The sequence below is a fragment of the Cricetulus griseus genome, chromosome X (genome assembly GCF_003668045.3).
Source record: "Cricetulus griseus strain 17A/GY chromosome X, alternate assembly CriGri-PICRH-1.0, whole genome shotgun sequence".
Taxonomy (NCBI): Eukaryota; Metazoa; Chordata; class Mammalia; order Rodentia; family Cricetidae; genus Cricetulus; species Cricetulus griseus.
The window spans coordinates 114,364,032-114,391,314 of NC_048604.1; the positions used below are offsets into that span (position 1 = coordinate 114,364,032).

The 27,283-nt window shown below is 46.7% G+C and overlaps 3 protein-coding genes across 4 annotated transcripts; 2 read left to right on the top strand and 1 right to left on the bottom strand.

Moving 5' to 3' along the window:
• Window positions 1–6: 6 nt before the first annotated feature.
• Timm17b (translocase of inner mitochondrial membrane 17B) lies at window positions 7–9,691 on the top strand. 2 transcript variants are annotated; one of them, XM_027433164.2, is made up of 7 exons: window positions 67–129; window positions 1,254–1,334; window positions 1,711–1,810; window positions 5,502–5,565; window positions 8,911–9,039; window positions 9,119–9,229; window positions 9,317–9,691. In XM_027433164.2, the coding sequence occupies exons 1-7, from the start codon at window positions 104–106 to the stop codon at window positions 9,403–9,405; spliced, it is 600 nt and encodes a 199-aa protein (XP_027288965.1). In that variant the 5' UTR covers window positions 67–103; the 3' UTR covers window positions 9,406–9,691. The 2 variants fall into 2 exon arrangements, with proteins under 2 accessions (XP_027288966.1, XP_027288965.1); XM_027433165.2 differs by lacking the exon at window positions 1,254–1,334 and having other exon boundaries at window positions 7–129.
• Window positions 9,692–21,100: 11,409 nt separating this feature from the next.
• Window positions 21,101–25,224, top strand: Pcsk1n (proprotein convertase subtilisin/kexin type 1 inhibitor). The gene is made up of 3 exons (XM_027433344.2): window positions 21,101–22,080; window positions 24,074–24,540; window positions 24,890–25,224. The coding sequence occupies exons 1-3, from the start codon at window positions 21,967–21,969 to the stop codon at window positions 25,083–25,085; spliced, it is 777 nt and encodes a 258-aa protein (XP_027289145.1). The 5' UTR covers window positions 21,101–21,966; the 3' UTR covers window positions 25,086–25,224.
• A 1,014-nt stretch (window positions 25,225–26,238) lies between these two features.
• Window positions 26,239–27,072, bottom strand: Eras (ES cell expressed Ras). Its single transcript, XM_027433290.2, has one exon. It carries the CDS (start codon window positions 27,043–27,045, stop codon window positions 26,359–26,361), a length of 687 nt encoding a protein of 228 aa, XP_027289091.1. The 5' UTR covers window positions 27,046–27,072; the 3' UTR covers window positions 26,239–26,358.
• Between the last annotated feature and the right edge of the window lie 211 nt (window positions 27,073–27,283).

The window sequence follows — 27,283 nt, forward strand, 5'->3', positions numbered from 1 at the left end:
ATAGTTTCCTTGGCCTACGTAAGACGCCTCCGCTCTTGTGGGCGTTTCTGGGGGGGAGTGGCTCGTCTGTGCGACTGTCTGCTCCAGGCCAGACGCTGGCGCCATGGAGGAGTACGCTCGCGAACCTTGGTACGGCGATGGGCACAGGCTTCGGGACAGTCCCTGCGAAGCCCAGGCCAACGACGGGAGGCGGGCGGGGAAGGCAACGGCTACACTGTCAAGTCCCTGACTCGGGAGGCTTAGAAACTTTACTGCCTCGGCGCGTCCGGCCTGGCTCCTCCCACTCGGACTTCGCTAAAAACCGCCACAGTGGAGTGTCCCTGTTGGTGCGGTGTGGGACAAACCACCTCACTCTTCCCCTGACTGTTCTCCTAGAGACTTTTTGTGAGCCAAAAGAGAGACGCTGGGCAAATCCATTCCGGCAGAGGGGGAGGAGAGGCGTGGAGCCAAAACCCACAGTTTCCTCTCGTGGCCTTTCCCAGACTGGTTTTTGACTCCGGTTAGGGCATGTTCATGAATCCACTGTGGGTTAAGGGGTGGGGCCTGGAGCTTCCTCATGGCTTTTGATTTTTCCGTTTTAAATTTTAAAATGACACTGTACAGGGGCTTCCTTGGACGTGCTTCTCCCCCCCCCACCCCTTCGGGGAACAGAGTGCCACCCTGTTCTGCTTTACTTAAATAACATTAGGTAGTTACCACTGTTGAAACCTGCCAACTCTTTGTACATATCAATCCATTTGATTTTTGACAGCAACAAAACAGTTGGATTGATGCTCAGTTGTAATCGAGAGCAATATTCTTCCAGTAATAAGCCCAGCATTTGGAAGGCTATGTAGTGAGGCACCTCCCTCACTCTCAAAAAGAAAAAGAAAAAAAATGTTTTCCCACTTTTGCGCCATAGACAGATTTACAAACGTTTTTGGTTTTGTTTGTTTTGAGCCAAGATCTCACTGTGTAGCCCTGGCTGGCCTGGAACTCTGACTAGGCTGACCTTAAACACACAGATCAACCTGCCTCTGCATCCCAAGTGCTGGGATTAAAGGCATGTGCCACCACGCTCAGAGCAGAAAACCTTTTTCTCTTTTTGGTTTTGGTTTTTCAAGACTGGGTTTCTCTGTCTATCCCTGGCTGTCCTAGAACTCTCTTTGTAGACCAGGCTGGCCTGGAACTCAGATCTGCCTGCCTCTGCCATGCTAGTACTGGGACTAAAGGTGTGCACTACCACTGCCTGGCTGCACAAACTTTCTTTTTAGGACAGGGTCTCCATTCATAGCCCAGGTTGGACTCCAACTTGTGATCCTCCTGCCTCATCTTCCCAAGCATTGTGCTTACAGGTATGTAGAACCATGCCTGGCTTTCCTTTCTGGCTTTATGGGTCATATTAAAAACTGACAGAACTGCCTGGTGGTGGTGGTGGTGGTGGTGGTGGTGGTGCCAGCCTTTAATCCCAGCACTCAGGAGGTAGAGGCAGGCAGATCTCTATGAGTTTGAGGCCAACCTGGTCTACAGAGCAAGTGCCAGGATAGGCTTCAAAGCTACACAGAGAAACCCTGTCTCAAAAAAACAAACAAAAAAAGAACTGATTTGTTATTATCTGAGGTGTTTCTTATCAGTCATGACCTTCCTATTTTGGTTCTCCAAGTTCCAAAGAGTCCAGGCTTGGCAGGGCAGAGTCTCACAGTAACTCTATCTTTTCCTTCCTGCTTGCAGCCCATGGCGAATTGTGGATGATTGCGGTGGAGCCTTCACTATGGGTGTCATTGGTGGTGGAGTCTTCCAGGCTATCAAGGGCTTTCGTAATGCCCCCGTTGTGAGTTGGGCCTTCCTTGGTGGTGTGGGAGTCTGCAGTCTTACTGACATAGAATACTGTTCTGAAAACACATTCATTCACCTACTACTACACATTCACCTACTATTGGCTCCTGGCCCTATGATTTGCGTACCTCTGTTCTTCAACTATCTAGCTGGAGCTCCATGGAAATGCTGTACTGTCAGAAACAGTCTTAGGAGCTAGAAGCATATGTAGGTGGAGTTTTTGTAGGGACTCTGATCAGCTGTTTCGACAGCTGCTTCCCAATTAACCATTCAGACTTATTGTTAATTATAAATGCTTGGCCAATAATTCAGGTGTGAGCCAGGCGGTGGTGGTGCATGCCTTTAATCCCAGCACTCGGGAGGCAGAGGCAGGCAGATCTCTGTGAGTTCGAGGCCAGCCTGGTCTTCAGAGCGAGTGCCAGGATAGGCTCCAAAGCTACACAGAGAAACCCTGTCTCGAAAAACCAATAAAAGTAATAATAATAATAATTCAGGCGTGTTACTAACTAGCTCTTACAACTTAAATTAACCCATTTCTATTAATCTGTGGCTCATGGCTTTTACCTCTCCTGCATGTCCTGCTTCCTCTCCAACTGGCTGGTGACTCCTCTCACTCCACCCTCCTTCCCAGCATTCTTTCCGTCCTGAAAATCCTGCCCATCCATAGTCCAATCAGCTTTTTATTAACAATGAGAGTAATAACATTTATAGTATACAAAGATTGTTCGAAGCAAGTATATAACTCAGTGGTAGAGTAGTTGGTTCATTCCTTAGCAGCAGAATAAAAAGAAAAAGGCTAGTATAAAATCTTAAATGTGTATGCAACATAGATTTTACCTCAAAACAGGACACTTTTTTTGTTTTTTCAAGACAGGGTTTCTCTGTAGGTTTGGAGACTGTCCCAGAACTTTCTTTGAAGACCAGCCTGGCCTGGGACTCACAGAGATCTTCCTGCCTCTGCCTCCTGAGTGCTGGGACTTTAGGCATTCGCCACCACTGCCTGGCATGATTTTACCTCAAAACAGACTCTGGGTTAAAATCCTCTATATAGAAAAATGACAGTAGTTTGACAGAGAGAACAGCCTTTAAATTGAATTGGGGGGCCCTTTTAATATAATTCTACCTTGTCCCTGAAGCTCCCTACCCTTGGAGATCTCATTAGATGTCACTGTTGTAAAAGCAATTATGAGCTGAGTGATAGTGGTGCACACCTTTAATCCCAGCACTTGGGAGGCAGAGGCTGGTGTATCTCTGTGAGTTCCAGGCCAGCCTGGTCTTCAGAGAAAGTTCCAAGACAGTCTCCAAACCTATAGAGAAACCCTGTCTTGAAAAAACAAAAAAAGCAATTATGGGGAAGGGCTGGAGATAAGTCTCAGTGGCTAAGAGTACTTGGCTTTGTAAGCATGAGAACCTGAGTTTGATTCCCCAGCACCTATGTCAAAAGTCAGGCATGGCTGCCTGTGCCTATAACCCCAGCATTAGAAGGGGTGAGGCATAAGACAGGTGTATCCCATGAGCTTGCTGGCCTGTCAGCCTAGCTGGAAGTGGAGCTTGTGGTTCTGTTAAAGACCCTGTCTCAAGAAGAAAAGCAATAGAAGACCCTAACGTTCTTCTCTGACCTCCACATGTTCACACTCCTGCACATTCCTGTGTATATAAGACACACACACACACACACACACACACGCACGCACGCACGCACGCACGCACGCACGCACGCACGCACGCACACAAACACCTTTGAGGCCACCCTGGTCTACATAGTGAGTTCTCAGTATCCGGGACCTTGTCGAAAAACAAAAAAGGGAAGGGGTATGGATCAGAGAGTTCTCAAAAGAAAAAATAAAAATAGCTTAAGAAATACCTCAAAAAGCTTTTAACATCCTTAGCAAATTAGGCAATGCAAATTAAGACTAAGATTTCATTTACTCCAGTCAGAATGGCTGTCAACAAATGCTGGAGGGGATGAGGAGTAAGACATAACTTCCTGCTGGGTGGTGGTACAAGCCTTTAATCCCAGCACTCAGGAGGCAGAGGCAGGTGGACCTCTGTGAGTTCAAGGGCAGCCTGGTCTACAGAGTGAGTTCCAGGACAGCCAGGGCTGTTACACTGAGAAACCCTATCTCGAAATAACAAAAAAGAAAGAAAGAAAAAGGAGAGAGAGATTCCCTTATTCAGCGTTAGTGGGATTGGTGGAAATCAGAATCTTTGAATTCTCAAAGAGCTAAAAAGAAATCTGTCATGTGATCCAGCTATACCACTCCTTAGCAAATACAAAGGACTCAGTATCTTAGTCATGTGTATCTTACTCAAGTATTTGTGTACTCTTTTTTTTTTTTTTTGGTTTTTCGAGACAGGGTTTCTCTGTGTGGCCCTGGATGTCCTGGAACTCGCTCTGTAGACCACGCTGGCCTCGAACTCACAGAAATCAGTCTCCCTAGGGCTGGGATTAAAGGCATGTGCCACCAACAACCAATATAACTTGGTTATTTTTTATTTTTGCAAAGCCCCATACCTAAAGACTGCCTTGAATCTTGAAGACAACTGGGCTTAGACTATTGAGACTCTTAAAGATGGACAGGGTTCCTGTTCCTCTATGAAATAGGTGTGAGCCTTTTTGGAATATATTAGTTACTTTTCTGTTGTTAAAATAAAATCTTTGACCAAGGCAATTTATAGAAGAAAGAGTTTATTTGGGCTTAGAGCTCCAGAGAGATAAGAGTCCATTGTGATGGGGAGGCATGGCAACAAGGAGCATGGCTGCCAAAGCAAGAAGCTAAGAGCTCACATCCTCAATGGCAATCATGAAGCAGAGAGACTGAACTCAAAGTAGGCAAGGCTTTGATGCAGTGGTTCTCAACCTTCCTAATGCTGTGACCCTTTAATGCAGTTCTCATGTTGTGATGCCCCCCCAACCATAACATTATTTCATTGCTACTTCCTAACTGTAATTTTTGCTAGTTATGAATCGTACTGTAAATGTTTTCTGATGGTCTTAGGTGACCCCTGTGGATCCCAAAGGGGTGGCAAGCCACAGGTTGAGAGCCACTATTCTTTCATACATTTTGCTGTCTGAAGCTGTCTTGCTTACTTGCTTACAATCTGTCTCTGCCACTACTGTGTACACTGACTCTGAGAGAGCAGGGAACTTGGCCCTTGTTGTACCCTGCATTTAGGATGAAGCCTGACACACAGGACCTGATCACTGCTTATTGAATGAATGAGTGAAGGAATTAATAAAGCTTAGCAACCCCACTCTAAGAAAACCTTTGTTGGATTTATTCCCGGTTCTCCTGGTTCTCTGGCTGCTGCTATGCTTCCTTTTTTTTGTTTTTAGTTTTTTTTTTTTTTTTTTTTTCCGAGACAGGGTTTCTCTGTGGCTTCGGAGGCTGTCCTGGAGACCAGGCTGGCCTCGAACTCACACAGAGATCCACCTGCCTCTGCCTCCCGAGTGCTGGGATTAAAGGTGTGCACCACCAACGCCCGGCTGCTGCTATGCTTCTAACAGCTTTCCCATGCCTTCTCTTCTTTGTTGCCATGGTTCGAGTAGAAGAACCCTGGGCCTTGCCCATTCTAGGCAAGTGCTCTAACACTAAGCCTCCCAGTGCCCCTTCTTATATAGGGCAGAAACCCTGCCTTGCCAGTGGTCTTACCCCTACCCTGACACCTTTCCTTGCTTTCTCCAGGGAATACGACACCGCTTCAGAGGCAGTATCAATGCCGTGAGGATTAGAGCACCCCAGATTGGAGGTGAGAAGATTGGGGGAGCATAAAGACATGGTAGCAACTTTGACTACCTTAGTTGATCCTTTGAGGCTACACTATAAGTTAGAGGTCCAGAATCTCTTTTTTAAGATTTATTTATTTATTTATTATGTATACAGTGTTCTGCCTGCATATATCCCTGCAGTCCAGAAGAGGGTACCAGACTACATTACAGATGGTTGGGAGCCACCATGTGGTTGTTGGGAATTGAACTCAGGACCTCTGGAAGAACAGGCAGTGCTCTTAACCCCTGAGCCATCTCTGCAGCCCCTTTTTTTTTGGTTTTTAGAGACAGGGTTTCTCTGTGTAGCTTTGTAGACCAGACTGGCCTTGAACTCACAGATATCCACTTGCCTCTGCTTCCAGAGTGCTGGGATTAAAGGTGTGCACCACCAAGCTTGCAGTATTCTGCAGCTGAAATTTAGATCCTGACTCTTCCCTATTAGGTGACCGCTAGTAGCATACTTCCTCCAAACTAGCGATAATACTAGCGTTGACAGCTCAATAGGTGGTTTTAAAATCAATTCACATAGTATTTTACTAAGTGCTAGTTACTATGCTGAACCTTTTGATTATATTAATTAATTTAAAGTTGCAGAAGCCAACTAACACAGAGTTCCTCAAATAAGCACAAGAACACAGTAAGCCCTCAATAAACATTTAAACTACAGGTTGAGTATTCCTATCCAAAATGCATAAGACCAGAAGTGTTTCACATTTGGGAAGATTTTGGACTTTTTAGTATTTGCATATGCATAGTAAGATATTTTAGAAATGAGACCCAAGTCTAAACACAAAATTCACTTGTGTTTGTATACATCTTACTTACGTATCTTGAATATCTTTGTTTCTTGAAACACGTCTCACTCTGTAGCCCAGGCTAGCTTCAAAATCAAGGTAATCCTTTTGCCTCAGTCTCTCAGGTGCTAAGATTACAGATGTGAGCCAAGCTCAGCTCTTTTTAAAATTAATTTATTTATTTTGAGGTACTTGGAGTTGAACCGATGACCTCCAGCATGGTAGGCAAGCACTCTACCATCAATTTTGTCTCTAGCCTTAAAGTGCTATTTTATACAGTATAAACATATATGTAGGGGCTGGAGAGATGGCTCAGCAGTTAAAGAGCACTGGCTGCTCTTCCAGAGGTCCTGAGTTCAATTCCCAGCAACCACATGGTGGCTCACAACCATCCATAAAAATATAAAATAAATAAAATTAAAAAAACATATTTCGGGGCTGGAAAGATGGCTCAGAGGTTAAGAGCACCAACTGCTCTTCCAGAGGTCCTGAGTTCAATTCCCAGCAACCACATGGTGGCTCACAACCATCCATTATGAGATCTGGTGCCCTCTTCTGGTGTGCAGATACACATGGAAGCAGAATGTTGTATACATATTAAATAAATAAAATCTTTAAAAAAAACATATTTCTTGTTTTATAGTAGGAATGGATTGAGCATGCTAGGCAAGTGCTCTATCAGTAAAACAGATTCCTGGCACTGTATATTTCTTTTTTAATGAACAGTTGGAGTCTCCAGACTGGGAATATAGTTTAGTTCGTAGAGTATTTACCTAGCAGCACAAAGTCCTGGGTTCACTCCCCAGCTCTTCATAAAAACTGGGTATATTGGTGCCCACTTGTAATCTTGGCATTTGAGAGATGGAGACAGAAGGATCCGAACTTCCAGATTATCCTTGGTTACATGACAAGTTTTGAGGCCAGCCTTGACTACATGAGATACTGTCTCAAAAAAGAGGGAGAGATGGAGGTCTCAGGGCTGAGGATATACCTCAGTGATGAAATACTTGACTGATATGTATGAAACCCTCAGTTCCATTCCCCACTACCTCCAACAAAACAAAACAAAAACAAATAGAGGGATCTTTCCTTTATTTTTTGTTTGTTTTCAAGACAGGGTTTCTCAGTAGCTATGGGGCCAGTCCTGGAATTCACTCTGTAGACCAGACTGTAGAGGGATCTTTGTTTTTTCTGAGACAGGGTTTCTCTATGGCTTTGGAGGCTGTCCTGGAACTAGCTCTTTTAGACCAGGCTGGCCTCGAACTCACAGAGATCGGCCTGCCTCTGCCTCCTGAGTGCTGGGATTAAAGGTGTGTGCCACTACCGCCCAGTTTAGAGGGATCTTCACTTTTTTTAAAGATTTTATTTATTTATTATGTATACAACATTCTGCTTCCATGTATATCTGCACACCAGAAGAGGGCACCAGATCTCATAATGGATGGTTGTGAGCCACCATGTGGTTGCTGGGAATTGAACTCAGGACCTCTGGAAGAGAAGTCAATGCTCTTAACCTCTGAGCCATCTCTCCAGCCCTAGAGAGATCTTTCTATGTTGTCCAGATTGGTTTCAAACTATTAGGCTCAAGTGATCTTGCCTTCTGCAGCTCCTTGGTGTTCCACGTAGCTAGAACTACAGCTGAATACCTCATGCTTTGTCTGCTTGTTTGTGTTTTGATTTTTTGAGACAGGGTTTCTTTGTGTACCCCTGGCTGTCCTGGAACTCACTCTGTAGACCAGGCTGGCCTCAAATTCACTGAGATCCACCTGCCTTTGCCTCTCAAGTGCTGGGATTAAAGGCGAGCCCCACCACTAGCCAGCATTCTCCTGCATTTTTACTGTTTCATTTCACATGAGGTCAGCTATGGAATTTTCTGTTACTGGAATCATGACCATGCTTATAAAGTTATAGGTTTTGAAGCATTTTGGATTTCTAGATTATGCCAGAACACTATATATATTGTTTCCTGGCCTGTTTTCCTTCTCCCTGAAATCAAAACCAGAATTCCAACTCCATTTGATAATTTAAAGGATGGAAATTGCTTCATTGAAAGCTGTATGGAAGGTTAATCTGCTTGTATCCATTTATCAGCTAAAAATGATTTTGATGATAACTATAGACCAAATTAAATGAGAAACTCTTCACAGTGGGAAAAATGGAGTGTTCCGTAGGTGTCCCCACCTGTCTATGTCTGGACTTTCTTCCCTCTTGTATTGGAGCTCAGATTGTAACCCATGGCTTTCTACAGGCTATGTGACTCTCCCAACCCACTTTTTTTGAGACAGGCCTTCACTCCATGGGAGTCTAACTCTGTAGGCCTTCTGCCTGAGCCTCCTAGGTACTGGGATTATACCAGTAATGGGTGTATGTGTGTGTGTTTGCTGGGAATTACCCTAGACACTCTGTCACTGAGCTATGTCCCAGCTACCTCTTTCTTGGCCACTTTTCAGACCTTGGAAGTTCCCAGATGTTGAGATATAGAGAGTCTCAGAATTTCTAGGACTCACTGATTAGGGCTCTGTCCCCTTACAGGTAGCTTTGCAGTGTGGGGAGGCCTGTTTTCTACCATTGACTGTGGCCTTGTAAGACTTCGAGGCAAGGAAGACCCCTGGAACTCCATCACCAGTGGAGCGTTGACTGGAGCAGTGCTGGCTGCACGCAGTGAGTACCTCTAACCCCCAGCCCCAGTCCTTTCCCTGTTCTGCCTGCCTTTCCTCAGCTGTCTCTTTCTGCTTCCCAGGTGGTCCGCTGGCCATGGTGGGCTCTGCAATGATGGGGGGCATCCTGTTGGCCCTCATCGAGGGTGTTGGCATCCTTCTCACTCGCTATACTGCCCAGCAGTTCCGCAATGGTGAGGACCTGGTGGGCAATGATCAGGGAGAGTCAGGAAGCCTTCTCCACTCTTCCTCACCTCCTTATCTCATTCTCCCTTCTCCAGCACCCCCATTCTTGGAGGACCCCAACCAGCTAACCCCTAAAGAGGGAGCTCCAGCCCCAGGTTATCCCAACTACCAGCAGTACCATTGAGGAAGCCGCTGCCTGCCCCTGCCACCGTGGAGCTACTCCTCAGTTTCCTCCCGGATGATCTACCTCCAAGGGAGGACTGGCTCCTACATAACCCTGAAACTCTCCAGAGAGGGCCTCTATTCTACTCCCTTGTTCTGTGGTAGGGGTGGGGGCACCCCAGCAGCCTTGTCACTTGGTCCCCTTTTTTGTCTCTCAGGGCACCCCAGCCTCACACGTGTAACAGTATCTCATTCCAGATCCTCCATGTGGCACCCTGATGAACGTTTAAAGCCAGTTTTGAAATTTCTGTGTATGTACTTTTTAGTCATCCAGACGACCCTCCCCTCAGGAGAAGGGGCTTGGGATTCTAGGACTGGACATTCCTCAGTGAACGGGTTCTAGTAAGGAGTTTTTGTGGGGTAGTAGGGGAAAGAAGCAAGGTCTCACTTGAACTTGTGTGATGCTACCATACCCAGCTTCTAGTAGAGGGTTACAGAATGAATGAGCAAGGGAAGTAAGATACACAAAATACAAATTAGGAGCTGGGCAGTAGTGGCACATGCCTTTAATCCCAGCACTCAGGAGGCAGAGGCAGGTGGATCTCTGTGATTTCCAGGCCAGCCTGGTCTACAGTGCGAGTTCCAGGACAGCCTCCAAGGCCACAGAGAAACCTTGTCTTGAAAAACAACAAAAAAGACTAATTAGGCACATGATTGCCTGGCATTTGTGGCTCATGCCTTTGATCCCAGCACTTAGGAGACAGAGGCAGGCGGATCTCTGTGAGTTCAAGGCCAGCCTGGTCTACAGAGCCAGTTCCAGAACAGGCTCCACAGCTACAGAGAAACCGTGTCTCGAACCCCCCCAAAGCACATGATTAAGCATATTTACAGGCCAAATTATACATCTAGCAAACAGGAACAGGATTGGGGAAGAAAACTCAGGAACTCAGGGATTCCTGGATCCTTATAGATGCCATGCATAAGTACTCCCTTTTAGAGACTGGGAAACTAGCCTTAAAAAAGCCTTTTCTGAAAGGCATTGATTCTATTGTTAAAAATTCCAATCCAGCCAGGCAATGCTGATTCACACCTTTAATCCCAGCACTTCAGAGGCAGAGGAGGCAGGAGAATCTGAGTTCGAGACCAGCCTGCTCTACAAAGTGAGTTCCAGGACAGCCAGGGCTACACAGAGAAACTCTGTCTCAAAAAACAAAACAAAAATTCCAGCCTGGTATTGGTGGCACACGCCTTTAATCCCAGCACTCCCACTGGGGAGGCAGAGGCAGGTGGATCTCCATGAGTTCGAGGCCAGCATGGTCTACAGAGCGTGTGCCAGGACAGCCTCTAAAGCAATACAGAGAAACCCTGTCTCAAAAAACCAAAAAAAATTCCATGTGTCCTTATAACAGCTCTGGGATGTCTGGGATTAAGGTCCAGGCATCAGGGAGACTGCTTTCTCATAAAAAGGTGCCCTGTGTTAGTCTCCTGTCACTTCTTGTGCTTGGTGGTGTCTGCATTTTTTACATTTGCTGTTCTTTGTTACTGTCTTTAAGTACATTTTAAATTATTTCTCATTTACATGTTTGCATAATATATTTTGGTAATATTTTCCAATCCTTCCAGATCTTCTCCACCTCCCTATTTCACTTCATGCTCTTTTGTTTGTTTTTTGAGACAGGGGACCTGACTGTCCTGGAAATTGCTTTGTACACCAGACTGGCCTTGAACTCAAGAGATCTGCCTGTATTCTGCCTCCAGAGTTCTGGGTTAAAGGCCTGTGCTTCTAAACCTTGCTGTTTGTTTTTCAAGACAGGGACTCAAGTAGCCCAGGCTGGCCTCCGAGATTTGCTATGTAACAGTGGCTTGTCTTGTAAACTGATCCTCCTGCCTTAGCTTCTAAGTGCTGTGATCACAGCTGTATGCCACCATACCAGTTCTGTTTTGTTTTTAGACAGGTTCTCATTAGTATAGCCTCGACTCACCTTGAACTCCTAATCCTTCTACCTCCCAAGTGCTAAACTCACAATTTTTTTAAAAGACTAAATTAGCCAGGTGTTAGTGGCGCACACCTTTAATCACGGCACTCGGGAGGCAGAGGCAGGCGGATCTCTGTGAGTTCGAGGCTAGCCTGGTCTACAAAGCAAAATCCAGGACAGGGTCCAAAAACAATACAGAGAAACCCTGTCTGGGGGGGGACACAAAATTATTGGGGGGAGGTACACATTTACAGGTTAGAGGACAGCTTTCCAGGGTTGGTTTCCTTTCACCATATTGGTTTCCAGGATCGAATTCAGGTAGTAAGGCTCTATGGCAATTCAGTTGTTAGGTTTTGTTTTTGTTTTTGTTTTTTGTTGCTGCTCTTGTTTCGAGACAGGGTTTCTCTGTGTAGTCCTGGCTGTCCTGGAATTCACTCTGTAGACCAGGCTGGCCTTGAACTCAGAGATCCGCCTGCCTCCACCTCCTGAGTGCTGGGATTAAAGGTGTGCACCACCAGTCTGCCAGTTATTGGCTTTTTTAAGGGTGACCACAGTATATCCAAAAATGAGTCTTATTTGGGGAGAGGAGAGGTATTGGAAAGGTTTCCTTGATGGACATCTCCCAAGTTCTGTCATTCTGTGCAAACCCCTAAGTGAATAGACATTGTCTCTATTAGGGTCCAAATGCCATATGGAGGCACAGAAATTTCCAGAGAACTGGGTTCGTTTTCCACTGTGACTGCAGCAGTGCAAATGGGCTCGTGGATGATATATAAATACAAGTCACTGCAAGTAGATGGAAACATCCTTTCATATAAAGCTGGTGCACTTGGGGACAAAGGTGCAGTCCCTAGGGCCTCTGAAAGTCCCAACAAGAGCCTGGTGGCCCTCACTAATGACAACTGCGACACCTCCTGCTCAAACAACTCAGCACCTAGCCATGCACAGCCACTCTAGGGACTGCCCTGGGAAGGGCAAGATGGGTTGGGGTTTGCAGATTTGCAGAACCCAGCCATGCAGCCATTCTTGAGCTGAGAACTCCAGCTGCAGAGCTCTGATGGATAAGATTCCATCGTATCCATAGTATCCGGGCTCCTGTGGTGCACCCCCCCACACACACACACACACTGGCCCAGGCCCTCCAGCCTTTGGGGAACAAACCCCCTGTGTAGATCTAAGCTTGCCACCTGCTGGGGTTTCACATGCTGAATTCCCCCGAAGGGCGGGGTCCAGGCCCCACCCACTTCCCATCTTTCTGTGTTCCCTAAGACTATTATAAACCCTTCCTGAGTATCTCTCTAGGCCTTGCTTCAACAGGCCCCTTACTAATTGCCTGGATTTTGCCAGCCTTCAGATTTGATCTGGACTGGCATCAAGCCTCGCCCCTCACCCTTAAAAGTATTAGTCCCCTGGGGCACAGCCACACTCCAGCAGGGTACCTTCTCTAACCGTAGGATCCAGTTCCCAGTTTCCACCACCAGGGTGCAGCTTGACCTTTGCAACTTGGAATTGATTCTCAGTGGCTTGACTGCACTTGGGAACATTCGACTCTGTCTTCTGGCTAGATGGAGCAGCCCAGAGAGGACATTGCCCAGTTTCTGTGCAAAAGAGCAGGCCCAGATTCCAAGGCTTGGTGGGAGCCGGTACTCTACAAACGGGATTTTGTGCTGCTAAAATCTTAAGTTTGAAATGAAGAAAAAGATGAATGAAAAGAGAAAGAAATGGGAGAGACAAGATCAGGTGAGAATTGTGAGGCAGTTAGGACCTTAGGGTGATGGGGCTGTGTGCAGAGACCCAGAAAAGGCAGGAGCTAGACACAGTAGAAAGAGACATTGCAAAATAGGAGAAAATCCTTATGGTTATTCCGCAGATGATTGATAGCCAGAGTGTACAAAGAACTAAAGAAAAATTGAGGGCTGAAGAGATGGCTCAGTGGTTAAGAGCACTGACTGCTCTTCCAGAGGACCAGGATTCAATTCCCAGCACCCACATGGAAGCTCACAAATGTAACTCCAGTTCTGGGGAGCTGACACACTCAACAGATGTATATGCAGGTGAAACACTAATGCACATCAAATAAAAATAAATTGTTTTTAAAAATTGAGCCCCCAGCAGGGCGGTGGTGGCTCATGCCTTTAGCCCCGGCACTTGGGAGTCAGAAGCATAATGAGACCCTGTCTGAACAAAACAAAATGGGAAAAAAAGTTCAGCATCTTTAGCTATCAGGGAATCAAAATTACATTGAGATTCCATCTTTCTGAAGTGCAAATTGCTGTCATCAAATGGTAAGGGTACAGGGGGTGAGAGAAGCTCTATACAGTATTGGTGGGAATGTAATGGAAATCGGTAGAAAATTTACTTTAAAAAAAAAACTAAACCTACCATATGACCCAGCTCTACTACTACTACTGGGTATATGCCTAAAGGAACAAACATACCACAAACATACCTGCATGTCCATATTTATTGCAGCCCCATTCACAGTAAGCTGTTAGGGAAGTAGATAGGAGAGGAAAAAGAAAATGTGGTGTGTGTGTGTGTGTGTGTGTGTGTGTGTATGACTACAAATGGAGGAGTATTCATCTGTAAATGAAACTGCTTCCTAGAAAAATGGATGGAACTGAAACATTGTTAAGCAAAATAAGCCAGGACAAGTATTGTGTTTTCTGTTTTGAGCAGAATGCAGAACAAAAAGACAACACGAAACTAGGAGACTATTAGGGAAGAGGATAGGGATCAGAGAGAGGGGTGAGGGGTTGGCCAGGGAGAGTAATAAAGGAAGGGGTGAAAGGTTCAGGCATTATGCTGGCCTGCCCCTGTTACCTGGTGGAACAGGCAGTACCCTGGTCAGCCCAAGGCTCCATGGGAACTAAGTCTGCTCGCAGGTGCAGAGGACCCCTTTAAAAGACAGGTCCCTGTCCATTTACGCTCTCTCTGTTTCCTCTCAGCTTCCTTTCTACTCTCTCTCTCCTATGCGCTCTCTCTCTGGCAACCGGCCATGGTGGTCAGCCATTACCCTGTTCCTCTTCTTAGTCTCCCCATTCTGCCGGGCCTTATAATAAACTTATACTCAATATGTCTCATGCCTCAGCATTTCTCTTTTCTTCTTTTTAAACAAAACAATAACAAGGGGTACAGGATCAAAGCATGTTACTCGCATTATTTGCAAAAGTCACAGTAATTGCTATGAGGTTTTATTCTGTACAATTAATATCCACTGAAAAAGAAAAAGAAAGCCACATAGAGAACACTTCAAGAAGATAGCTGTGAAAACCTCCATCAGATGAACACAACTGAAGGAAAAGAGCAAGTTGAGGTGAGGTCACAGTGGGAGGCATGGAGGTGCTTGCTTGCCCTCTGGGTTTCGGGGCTAGACTCAATACAGTTTGTCAGGCCTCCTCTAGCACTCCTTACCAAGAAGGGTGGCACACACCTTTTATCCCAGCATTCAGGAGGCAGAGTCTGTGGCCAGCCTGGTCTACACAGTCAGTTTCAAACCACCCAGAGCTCCAAAAATGTTTTTTAAAAAATCCCTTGGTGGTGGTAGTGCACGCCTTTAATCCCAGCACTCAGGAGGCAGAGACAAGTGGATCTCTGTGAGTTCGAAGCCAGCCTGGGGAGGAAGATAGTAATAGAGGGAAACCAGATGTAACAAGCACCCATAGATGCTGGAGAGACAGGCAGTTTTCTAGCATTCTACCAACCGAGATATACCCCCAGCTCTTAATAGTTTTTAAAAGTGTTCATTTAAAAATTGTCATAAAATAGACATAAACTGAAATTTACCATTTTAACCATCCTGAGAATACAGGAGGAAAGCCTGATTCAGATTCTCCTATACTCTCAGTTAACAATCAGAATAGAAACCTTGTGGCCAGTTACCAGGTGGGTAGGGGTCTTCTAATCTGTTCTATCTTCACACAGTGTACGGGAACATAGAGTTAGTTACATTGCCCCTGTGACTTCAGTGCCAATTGACTGCCCCCACACTTCCCATGCTAATTGCAAAGTCCTGCTTGGTTTACTTGTTTTTCTTTTTCTTGGTCCCACCACACAATGGGCAGGGGTTTAAATGGAGGAAAGGTAAATGGGATAGTGCTGGGAATGGGATCCTGGGTCTTGAGCACAAACATGTCAGACAGCACTCTGCTGTGAACTCCCAGAAGTCCTTACCTATGCTTTTGATTGACAGGCTATAAACAGGTTCTCCCCAGTTCCTCTTCATTTTGATTAATGTGCAAGGGCAATTCTTTACTTACCTAGTTATTATAATAGATGCTAAAAAAGGAAGAAATGGATAGGGCTAGGATGGCGGCAGAGACAGAAATCTCATGCCCTCTCCAAATCTAGTCCTTTTCAACTTCAGTTTATCAACACAATTCATTATAACCATGGTTCATAAACATTAACTTTAGTTAGTCCCTGGAGAAGTTGGGGGTGGGGCCCAAGTCCCAGCTCTCTAATTCCGTTGGCATCTGGTCGCCCAGCCCCCATCCTGAAGCTACCTAGAGGTGGTCAGTCAGTCAACAGCCAATCATTAGCATATAAAAAGATAATTATTTTGAATATTCCAAGGATTTTAGGAGTTGCATTCCGGGAAAGAGACAAAGACCAAAACTGTATGTTTGCAGGATCACAACCATTTTAAAGCATAGAACTGAACTAAAGGCATTAAGCAAATTCCCACTGTTAAAGCAACCAGCACACCATTACCCATCTCTGGAACTCTGGAATTCTTGTGTTTTTTGTTGTTGTTTTTTTTGGTATGTTTTGAAACAAGATCTCCTGTAGTACAGGCTGATCTCTAGCTCGATATGCAGCTGTGGATGGCCTGGCTGTGCTTCTGATCCTCCTGCTTCTTCCTCCTAGTACTGGGATCACAGTATACCACTGGGACCAACCCTTTGTGTGAGGATAGGGAAAAAGAGTTCAAGGGTGTTAAGCAAGCCCTCTATGTCCCAAGCCACTGAAACTTAGTTTAAAACTTCTATTGCAGTGTTGGAGATGGAATCCAGGGTCTCATCTCAAGAATGCTAAGCAAGTGCTCTACCTCTTAGTTAAATCCCCAAACCTTTCCTTTGTCTACTTCAGGTTTGAACCTTACTATGGACACTTGGGTACTACTATTTGTAAACTGTTATTTATAGTACTGATTTGAATAAAATACAATCATTTGTAATAATTCATACATTAATTATATAGTTATTGATTTTTTTTTACCCTTAAAATATTCAGCTGGGAGTTTGGTGGTATAACTCAATGGTAGGGTGTTTACATGAGACCCTGGGTTTGGATCCCCTATTCAACTGGAGTTTGAGATTGTGTTGCAATTGTATGGCAGTGCTGAGGGCTTGCCTAACAAATGTAAGGTCTTAGGTTAGATCCCCTAGCACCACAAAATAATGTTATCAGTTTGGAAAGAATGTATATTGTTTGTAAGCAGCATTTTGCTCTAGCCCAGGTTGGCCTGGGACTATGTAGCCCTGGCTGGTCTTCATCTCAAGTCACTTTTTCTGCCTCAGCTCCTCAAATTCTGGGATTACAGGTATGAGCCACTATTCCAGGCTGAAAATGTAAAACAGGATGCAGCTGAGTTATAAGAGTGCTTGTCTAGTATCCACAAGGCTCTGAGTCTGATCCCCAGCACACACACACACACACACACACACACACACACACAGAGAGAGAGAGAGAGAGAGAGAGAGAGAGAGAGAGAGAGAGAGAGACTGACTTAACATGGTGGCTTAATACAGTGTGCTGCTGACTTGCAGTTCCAACTACTTAGGCTAGGAAGGAACGCTACTTGACTTTGGTAATTTAGGGCCAGCCAGGGCAGAATAGCAATAAGACTTCATTTCTAAGGGATTTAAAAACTATTTTATTTGGGGAAATAGCTGGAGACCTGGATCAGCATTTAAGAGTACTTGCTCTTGCAGAGGACCTGAATCCAGTTCCAAGGATCTGACCCTCTTTTGCCCTTTGCAAGCAGAAGGCATGAATGTGGTATACAAACATACATACATGAACACTCATATACATAATATTTTTTTATTTTCTATATCTAATTGTGTGTGAGAGAGGGGGGTATATCTACAGAGGCCAGAAAGAGAGGAGTGTGTGTGTGTGTGTGTGTGTGTGTGTGTCTACAGAGGCCAGAAGTGAGCTGTGTGTGTGTGTGTGTGTGTGTGTGTGTGTGTGTGTGTGTGTGTGTGTGTCTACAGTGGCCAGAAAGAGAGGTATGTGTGTGTGTGAGTGTGTGTGTCTGTGTGTCTGTGTGTATGTGTGTCTGTGTGTCTGTGTGTCTGCAGAGGCCAGAAGTGAGGTGTGTGTGTGTGTGTGTGTGTGTGTGTGTGTGTATCTACAGAGGCCAGAAAGAGAGGTATGTGTGTGTGTACAGAGGCCAGAGAGGTGTGTGTGTGTCTACAGAGTCCAGAAAGAGGTAGAGGTGTGTGTGTGTGTGTGTGTGTGTGTGTGTGTGTGTGTGTGTGTGTGTGGTGTGTCTGCAGAGTCCAGAAAGAGAGTGTGTGTGAGTGTGTGTGTCTGTGTGTCTGTGTGTATGTGTGTCTGTGTGTCTGTGTGTCTGCAGAGGCCAGAAGTGAGTGTGTGTGTGTGTGTGTGTGTGTGTGTGTGTGTGTATCTACAGAGGCCAGAAAGAGAGGTATGTGTGTGTGTACAGAGGCCAGAGAGGTGTGTGTGTGTCTACAGAGTCCAGAAAGAGGTAGAGGTGTGTGTGTGTGTGTGTGTGTGTGTGTGTGTGTGTGTGTGTGTGTGTCTATAGAGGCTAGAAAGAGAGGTACATGTGTATGTGTGTATATGTATTTACAGAGGCCAGAAGAGTGTGTGTGTGTGTGTGTGTGTGTGTGTGTGTGTGTGTGTGTGTGTACAGAGGCCAGAAAGAGAGGTACATATGTGTATATGTCTACAGAGGCCAGAGGAGAGTTGTGTGTGTGTGTGTGTGTGTGTGTGTGTGTGTGTGTATGTGTCTACAGAGGCCAGAAAAGGATGTTGAATCTAGAGTAATAGGCAGTCATGAGCTGCCCAATGTGGAGAGTAGGAACTGAGTTTGGGCCCTCTCCAAGAGCAGTGCATGCTCTTTTTTGGGGGGGTGAGACAGGGTTTCTCTGTGGCTTTGGAGGCTGTCCTGGAACTAGCTCTTATAGACTAGGCTGGTCTTGAACTCACAGAGTGCTGGGATTAAAAATGTGTGTGCCACCAACACCCAGCTTGAAGGGATTTTTTAAAAAGATTTATGTTATTTTCTCTGTGTGTTTTGTCTGTGCATAAATCTGTGCACCACTTTGTGTGCCTGGTGCCAGAGGAGGCCAGGAGGTGGCATGGGATCCACTGGAACTGGAGTTACAGATAGTTGTGAACTACCATGTGGATGCTGGGAGTTGAAGCCACGTCATCTGCAAGAACAACAAGCATCCTTAACTACTGAGCCATCTCTCCAGCCCCAGGGATTTGTAAAGCATATATTAATTGTAAAAAGTGAGAAATGTATTCTGACATTCTCTCATGTGCCTGAATGAATTTCATTCATATTCACCCCATTCTTCTTTTCACCTGTATGTCTTTTTTTCTCTTTCTATATCCACAGTAGAATAACTTTTTTGTAAGAGCCCTTTCAAGACAATTTTCATAATATGTAATTGTTTTATCAAAGTTTTATGAAATGTGTCTTCATGTATTCAAATAATCTTTTAATTATTATTATTATTTTGCTTTATTTGAGACAGGGTTTCTCTGTTTAGCTCTGGCTGTCCTGGAGCTGTAGACCAGGCTCACAGAGATCTGCCTGCCTCTGCCTCCCGAGTGCTAGGATTAAAGGTGTTCGCCATCACTGCCCAGTTTACACGAGTTTTCTGTTAATACAACCTTCAAATTATAGTCGAGCATAGAAGCCTTGGATCCCATCTCCAGCACTACAAAGCAAGTCAATAGTAAATAGTCAGTGTTTTTTGGTGGGGAGTGAGGGCTTAGGGATGGGATGGAGAATTGTGTCTCTTAGGGTCCCATTCCCATCTCTCCAGGAGAGGGAGGGGGGAAGCCAAGGTTTGCTTTTGTGTTTTTCCTACTTAAGATTCTCTCAAAGGAGCTGCAGAGATGGTTCAGCAGTTAAGAGCATAGATTGCTCTTCCAGAGGACCCGGGTTCAATTAATTCCTAGCACCCATATGGCAGCTCACAATTGTAACTCCAGGATCCATCACCCTCCCACAGAAATACATACAGGCAAAAACACCATTAAAATAAGAATTAAAAAGAAAAGATTCAAAGTGAAGTCATAGTGTTGGCTAGGGCTACAATGTCATCTGAGGCTTGACCAGGGAAGCAGTCACTTTCAAGTTCTTTACAATTATAAAATGTATATAGAGTAGAGGGCTTTAGTTTCCTACTGAATGTCCAATAAGAGTACCCCTTAGCTTCTATAGTCTAGCCTGCCAACCTCTAGCCTTTTGCCACTTAAGATGTCCCAAGTCACCAACCATAGTGGTGCACGCCTTTGATCCCAGCACTTGGGAGGCAGAGGCAGGCGAATCTCCGTGAGTTTGAGGTCAGCCTGGTCTACAGAGTGAATGCCAGGACAGCCAGGGCTGTTACACATAGAAAGCCTGTCTGGGGGGCAGTGCAGGGAGGGGGGATGCCTCAAGTGGCTTTATCAAAAGCAGCAGAGTTATTTCATCTTATCTTTAATATACACATATGCTACATATAACCTGTCAAACACCCATAGGACATTATATAATAAAAGATGTGAACACCAAGAAGTGGGAGACATGGAAGCCATCTCAAGAGTGTGTCCATTGTATTGGTGTTTAATCCTCAGGTCCATAAAGAAATGTGCTTTTTTGTGTGTAATTTGAGGCAGAGTCTCACTGTGAAGCCTAGGCTGGCCTTGCACTTACAGTGTAGCCCCACCTGGCCTTAGACTTGTAGCTCAGTCCTCCTGCCCCAGGCTTTCATACAGGCACTCAGGAAAGGATTTGTGATGTCATCTGTGATCCTGGGAATGTACAAGATAATCAATGGATTACATACATCCTAGGCCACACAGATGGATCTTTCTTTTTCCCTGCTTTTTTTCCCCCTTCTGGCAGGGTCTTGCATATAGCCCAGGGTAGGCTGAAACTGAATATCCTCCAGCATCAGGTTCCCAAGTGCTGGAATTATAGGAGTGTTCCAATGGGGCTGGCTCTTTTCTTCAGTTTTATTATTTATTTATTTATTTATTTTTACTTTTTTTTTTGAGTTAGGGTCTCAGTGTGTAGCCTTGGCTGACCTGAAACTCTCTATGTAGATGAGGCTGGCCTTGAACTCATAGAGCTTTTCCTGCTTCTGCCTCCTCTGCATGGCTTTCCTTCACCCTTTTTTTTTTTGCGATACAGGGTTTCTCTATGGCTTTGGAGGCTGTCTGTCCTGGAACTCACTTTTTAGACCAGGCAGGCTGGTCTCGAACTCACAGAGATCCTCCTGCCTCTGCCTCCCGAGTGCTGGAATTAAAGGTGTGTGCCACCACCACCCAGTATTTTCTTCACTTTATTTTATTTTATTTTGGTTTTTCAAGACAGGGTTTCTCTGTATTGCTTTGGAGGCTGTCCTGGAACTCGGTCTGTAGACCAAGCTGGTCTCAAACTCACAGAGATCCACCTGCCTCTGCCTCCTGAGTGCTGGGATTAAAGGCGTGCACCACCACAGTCCGGCCTTCCTTCATTTTTAATTTGTGCCAGGTCACCATACTTTGTTTTTAATTCTACTGTAATTTTTTTCTTTAGTTACAATTCTAAATGAAAGAAAAAGAGCAAAATTCTTTCTGGAACAATGTATGGACATAAATCTATATATTTATGGAAAAACAAGTAAATAGAGGCAGGAAATTAAAACAGAATCTGTCAGAGAGTAAAGGAGACACTGTTAGAAGAGACAGAAGGGGAAAGGAAGATGGAGAGAGCTGAGGCTGCATGAGGACAATATTAACACAGCCATGGAGCGCTGAAGGTACAGAGGAAGAGGTCAGAGAATGGCAGGAGCATTTAGTGAGCTCCTGCCTAATCTCAGTCCTATACAATTCGGTGTCATTTTGAGGTTGCAGTTACTGGTAGTAGCTTCATTTGAGCATGAGGCTAATACATAGCAATAAGAACTGAGCCGCCCATGGCCATATCACCTGGATTGAACTCATTTCTCTGTGAACATCATGGTCCACAGCATGCAGCCAGTAATTGTTTATCCATCAAATAGAGTACAGTCTGTTGTTTTCCCAAGGACAGAGATCAGACCCACTGAGTCATTTTTCCTTGTCTGTCTGGTAATTCGACAGCAAGGTCTATTGCCCTAGCAACTGCCCTTCGACTGCCATGGCAACCGCCAGTGCAGACTTCAGTTCTCCGCTTTGCCCCTTGGACATCTCCATGGCGATGTGCATGATGAAGAGAAGGTCAGAGCCCCAATTCTGCGCCTGCGTAGAGTGACAGGAGGGGGTGAACAGGAGGGGGCCAGGCTCCTGGATGTGCGCAGCCGCAGAGTTCTACGGCTGTGCCCACTAGTCCGGGCGCTGCGCACTTGACAGCCAGTTCGCCCGTCCGGAGCCCGGCTCGTTGGGGCAGCATGGCGTGGTCGCCGCTGCTCAGCGGGCCGAGGGCCGGGGGCGTCGGCCTTTTGGTGCTGCTGCTCTTGGGCCTTCTGCGGCTGCCCCCTGCTCTGTCAGCGAGGCCTGTAAAGGTGCGACTCCAGTCAGCAGGGGGTGGGGGCGGGGAGGAAGGTGGGGGAAAGTGTTGGTGCGGCATTCTTGCCGGTATGTGCATAGAGATTGGCAAGGGTGTCCTGGGGTGCAACTTGACAGTCCACACGTAGGCCAAGCGCAGGTTCTGGGTGTGAGGGTGCTGGGTGCGCACCCTGCCGGTCCCTCAGCATGTGGGGCCTTATCTGACCTCGACCCGCGGTGGCCTATGGCGCTGTCCATGTCACTAGGTAGGGCATATTCAGAAAAGATGTCTGTGTATCAGTATGTGCTCCAGTGATGCGATGACCGAGGAGCACAGGTATGCGATACTGGAGATTCTTCTGTTTGACTTTTTGGTGGGCCCGATTGCTTTCTCAGTGATACCATGTGTATATTTGTGAACCCTTATGTGTGATGACGTAGTATATGGGCGTATCTTCCTATGTACTTATGTGCTTCTGTGTACGGATATTTTTTTCATTTTGGTAGGAGTGGTCCTTGTACCTCACGTTACGTATTTCGTGGTGGCTTGGGTAGACAGTGCTTGGGTTTTTCCATGTGCATCCACGAGATGGTTTCCTTCTGGCTCCTTTGTGGAGCTGTGTCATTGCAGGGAAAGAAGCCATGATGTCTCTGTTCTGCATTGTGTTTTTAAAAAGGATGCCTCTCCTTGCACCTGGGTGGTTCAGAGAGTGTAACAGCAAATCATTTCCCCAACAAGTAATGTGCACACAGGCACAAAACGACCATTTCTATGCAGGTCCTTGCAGCATATATGGCAGTGTTGGGTTCCATGTGTAACATTTCAAGGGCAGTGTGTGTGTGTGTGTGTGTGTGTGTGTGTGTGTGTGTGTGTGTGTGTGTAGGAGGATTGCTCGTGGGTGAGTGATTTCCCCAGGGTCTGAGGGTGGTGTGGTGGAGGCTGACCAGGGGGACATGGATGCTTGCTCCTCTACCTCTCCAAAGCTGTCTGACTCACTGAGAAAGATTTTTAAAACTATTAAGTATTTAGCATGGAACAATCTATTTAACGTATATGTGAGTTATAAAGAATAGTGGTAAAATAATCACCTTAGCATAGCCACTATTCAGCTTAAGAAATCAAGTATGACCAATACTAGGAATCCTTTGCTAGCCTTACCCTCTATTTTCTGCCCATTGATTCCATTTATTTGTAGCTAATCTTTAAACAATCCATTATTTAGTCTCTGCTTTTGGAACATAATAGAAATGGAATCAAGCTAGGCATCCGCTTCCTGGTGGTCTCACCAAGAAGTCCTTGGTGTTTGAAAGTCTTAGGCTATCTACAGTGGGATTCTAGAATTTGCCTTTGTGTGGGGGTGCATTTGGTTTCTGCATGCTAGCCCCCAGAACCTTTATTTTATTTTATTTTATTGGTTCTGCTTTGGTGGGAGATTCATTTATATTGAAGTGTATGGTTGCAGTTCATTTACTGATGCACATCATACCTTATTAGTGTATTTATGGGTATACTAGTATGTCACAGTTTATTTCCAGGGCATTCTTTCATTTATTCCCCCTACTTTTATGCTATTATAAAACACTATTGTGATGGTCCTAGAATTTATGTCCAGTAGGCTTTGGTTGCAACACCTTAGGAATGGATCATAAAAATGGTTCTTTTGAGACATGGGCAATTTGATTTCCAACAGCAAATTATTGTAGTTTTTATTACAAACCTGGTGTCCACCCCCCAGAAAAGAAGAAACAAACGAAAACCACCTGGCATCCTGAAGACTCAGGGCAAGTTCTGAGGGAATAAGGCATCACACTCAGGTTGTGTGGATCCTAGAGGTTGAGTGCCCTTAAGAGCTATTTGGGAGTCTGCGGGGTCCTTAGAGACGATAGGAATTTTGGAGGGGCCTAGTGAATGTGGTGGTCATTTAAAATCCGTGGAACCCCACCCCTAGTTGGGCATCTCTGGCTAGAGAGACGATGACGATATCTCCCCCCCACCCCCACTTCTCGCAGGAGCCCCGCAGTCTGAGCGCGGCATCGGCGCCCTTGGCTGAGACAGGCACTCCCCGCCGTTTGCGTCGGGCCGTGCCCCGAGGAGAGGCGGAGGGTGCTGTGCAGGAGCTGGCGCGGGCGCTGGCGCACCTGCTGGAAGCCGAGAGACAGGAACGCGCGCGTGCCGAGGCACAGGAGGCAGAGGACCAGCAGGCGCGTGTCCTGGCGCAGCTGCTGCGTGTCTGGGGCTCCCCGCGTGCCTCGGACCCGCCCTTGGCCCCGGATGACGACCCGGACGCTCCTGCTGCACAGCTCGCACGTGCTCTGCTCCGCGCTCGCCTAGACCCCGCCGCCCTCGCGGCCCAGCTTGTCCCTGCTCCTGCCACTGCGCTGCGCCCCCGGCCACCAGTGTATGACGATGGTCCCACCGGCCCGGATGTCGAGGACGCCGGCGACGAGACTCCTGACGTGGATCCGGAGCTGCTGAGGTGCCCGTTGGTGCCAGGGGGAGGGAGGGCAAGGGCTGTGGGACCTGCTTCACAGATGGGGGGCGAGATCACCAAAGCGCTGCACTGGAGCCAGAGGAAGTGAAGTCCTGGATCCCGGGTACAGGGGACAGACGCCCATAGACGACCTCTCTGCCTGGAGACGTCGTTGGGGAGGGCATTTTTTGGGATGGAAGGTGGTGGGGACCTGACTTCCTCTGAAAGTAGTGAGTCCCTCAGGCTTCAGTGGAGGTTGCAAGCAATATGGTGTCACAAAGTTGTGTTGTCCGGGTTGGGGACTCCTTTGGTTACGTGTAGCCGCATCCTCACTACATTCTGCTTCATCATGCAGGTACTTGCTGGGACGGATTCTCACCGGAAGTTCGGAACCAGAGGCTGCTGCGGCCCCGCGCCGCCTCCGCCGAGCTGCCGACCAGGATTTGGGTCCTGAGGCGCCTCCCGAGAGTGTGCTGGGGGCGCTGCTCCGCGTGAAACGCCTGGATAACTCTTCGCCCCAGGCGCCCGCACGCCGCCTCTTGCCTCCCTGAGCGCTGCTGCATCCCTGCACGCCCTGGAACCCAGGAGCGCCCCAGCAACCCTGACTTCCTGCCAGCACGTCCACAGCCGCCTACCTGGCAACCCCAAGACCCCCATTCCCTGAACCCTCAATAAATGCAATCTATAACAGCTTTGTCTGAGTGTTCTAGGGGCCGGTAGGCTAGGTGAGTGACAATGGCTGTCTATTTGGGTCTTCTGCAGACCTGGAATGCCCCTGTCTGGTCCGTGCTAAATTTACTTGCTGGCAAAAAATCACCTACACAGACAGTGGCATTGCAGTACTCACCAGGTGCCTTCTAGGCTTCACTGAGGTGGGGTTCCCTGGGAGGCTCTGAGGTCACTTTCAGTGTCTGCCAGGGGTCCATGACATTAAAGGTCAAGGGGTTATGGCTACACTTGTTGCCCACCAGGACCAGGGGCTGCTTGTTGACATCTGCTGCAGTGGATCCAGACACCCAGCACACCATCAACTGCCAAACCCTGATCACACAGGACTCTGTGAATAGTCAGCCCAATCATGGCCTTTGCATTGGTTATTTGTTTTGCCCTCATGTGCGCAAGATTGTATAAATGTCACTTCATAAGGCCCCTTTAAACCTTCCTGTCACTGCCATCTATTGCTAGTCTTCTGGCTAGTCTGTTGTAAAAGGATGGGGTGGTTTTTTTTCTTTTTTTCAGGTGTTTCCCCTACATTCCTAGTATCCAAAACAAGGTTGGGCAGTTTCTCAAGTTCTCTCTCTCTAAATTCATTGAATGAAAGAATTCAAGCAACATTCTCCCACCCACATAACACCTAGTATGAAAGCTGGGTCTAGTATACACACCTGTAATCCCAACACTTGAGAAGTGGAGACAGGATGGAGTTCGAGGTCAGCCTGGACTACATGAGAACCTGTCTCAGAACAAAACTTGGCATGGTGGCACATACCTTTTATCTGGTAGGACTGAAGAGGCAGGGGCAGAAGCAGAGGCAGGCAGCTCTCTGAGTTCCAGTCAGGGCCTCATAGTACATAGTAAGACTCTCTCAAAACAAGCAAAAAAACCAAAAAGACTTAGTATGAACAACATTTATTCAATTTTGCATAGAGATTCATAGATCACAGCCAATGCTGGACACCCCATCGTTACCACCCAACTCCTCACCAAACGAAAATAAAAAGGTGTCCATGGAAACTTATTTGGTGGGGGAGGGGACTCTTATGCCAAGGGAATTGTCATCTTGACAAGACACGAGAGAAGGGTCAATTTGCTTGACTAAGATCTTCAGGCTACAGAGCAGCCACAGCTACACACGGCTTTGTGGTGTCGGGTCTTCTCCCTGCTTGGCTCAGCCACAGCCTCCTGGGCCCTCTGAATCTCATGGACAAGCAGAGTAAAGGCTTCCTCTACACCTTGCCGGGTCTTGGCTGAGGTCTTCACGAAGGGGGCTCCCCACTTGTGAGCCAGGATTGCTGCAGCAGTGTGAGCATCTCCAGCAGTCGTCACTAGGTCACACTTGTTGCCCACGAGTACCAGGGGCTGCTTCGGATGCGGGCTCCAGGTGGACCATATCTGCTGCAGCTGGTCCAGAGATGAGGGGTCATCAAGAGCAAAGACACCCAGCACACCATCACCAGCTGCCAAGCACTGGTCACGCAGGGCCCTGTGGATATCCTGGCCTGCTGTGTCCAGCACGTTCAGAATGTAGCCACCGTTGTCCAGGGCCACCTCCTTCCAGTAGGAATCCTGGATAGTGGGGTCGTGGTCTTTCACGAAACAGTGGTGGGTCATCTGGATAGTGAGAGCACTTTTACCAACACCACTTGCACCCACCACCACTGCCTTGTACTCAGGAAGTTGCCTGCCAGCATCTTTGCATTGTGCCCAAGCCTCATGGCTTTCCTCTGGGGATCTGGTGCACTGTGTGTTGAGGCTCAGGTCCAAGATGCTAGACTTTGTTGGCAACTCCATATCCCAGCAGTCAGCCCAAGGAAGAGATGTAAACAGCAGGTGCTGAGAATAAGGAGAGAATGCTAGGTCAGGTGAGACTGGTTGGAAGAAAGGAGACCCCCAGCTGTCATTGAATCAACATAATTAAGCCCACTATGCTGTTTTCTGCTTGTTTGGGGGTGGGGTGAGGCAGGGTCTTAACAGCTAGTGCAGGCTAGCTGGGAACTTGTCCCACAGGTCTGGCTCACCTCCAAGTTTC

Excerpts from the sequence above, each read along its gene's own strand:
- Eras (XM_027433290.2), bottom strand. The coding sequence starts at position 27,045 with ATGGAGTTGCCAACAAAGTCTAGCATCTTGGACCTGAGCCTCAACACA.
- Pcsk1n (XM_027433344.2), top strand. The coding sequence starts at position 21,967 with ATGGCGTGGTCGCCGCTGCTCAGCGGGCCGAGGGCCGGGGGCGTCGGC. Across the intron at positions 22,081-24,073 it reads TGTCAGCGAGGCCTGTAAAG|GAGCCCCGCAGTCTGAGCGC; the intron begins GTGCGACTCCAG and ends CACTTCTCGCAG. Across the intron at positions 24,541-24,889 it reads GTGGATCCGGAGCTGCTGAG|GTACTTGCTGGGACGGATTC; the intron begins GTGCCCGTTGGT and ends TTCATCATGCAG.
- Timm17b (XM_027433164.2), top strand. The coding sequence starts at position 104 with ATGGAGGAGTACGCTCGCGAACCTTG. Across the intron at positions 1,335-1,710 it reads CCCAAGCATTGTGCTTACAG|CCCATGGCGAATTGTGGATG; the intron begins GTATGTAGAACC and ends TCCTGCTTGCAG. Across the intron at positions 5,566-8,910 it reads TAGAGCACCCCAGATTGGAG|GTAGCTTTGCAGTGTGGGGA; the intron begins GTGAGAAGATTG and ends GTCCCCTTACAG.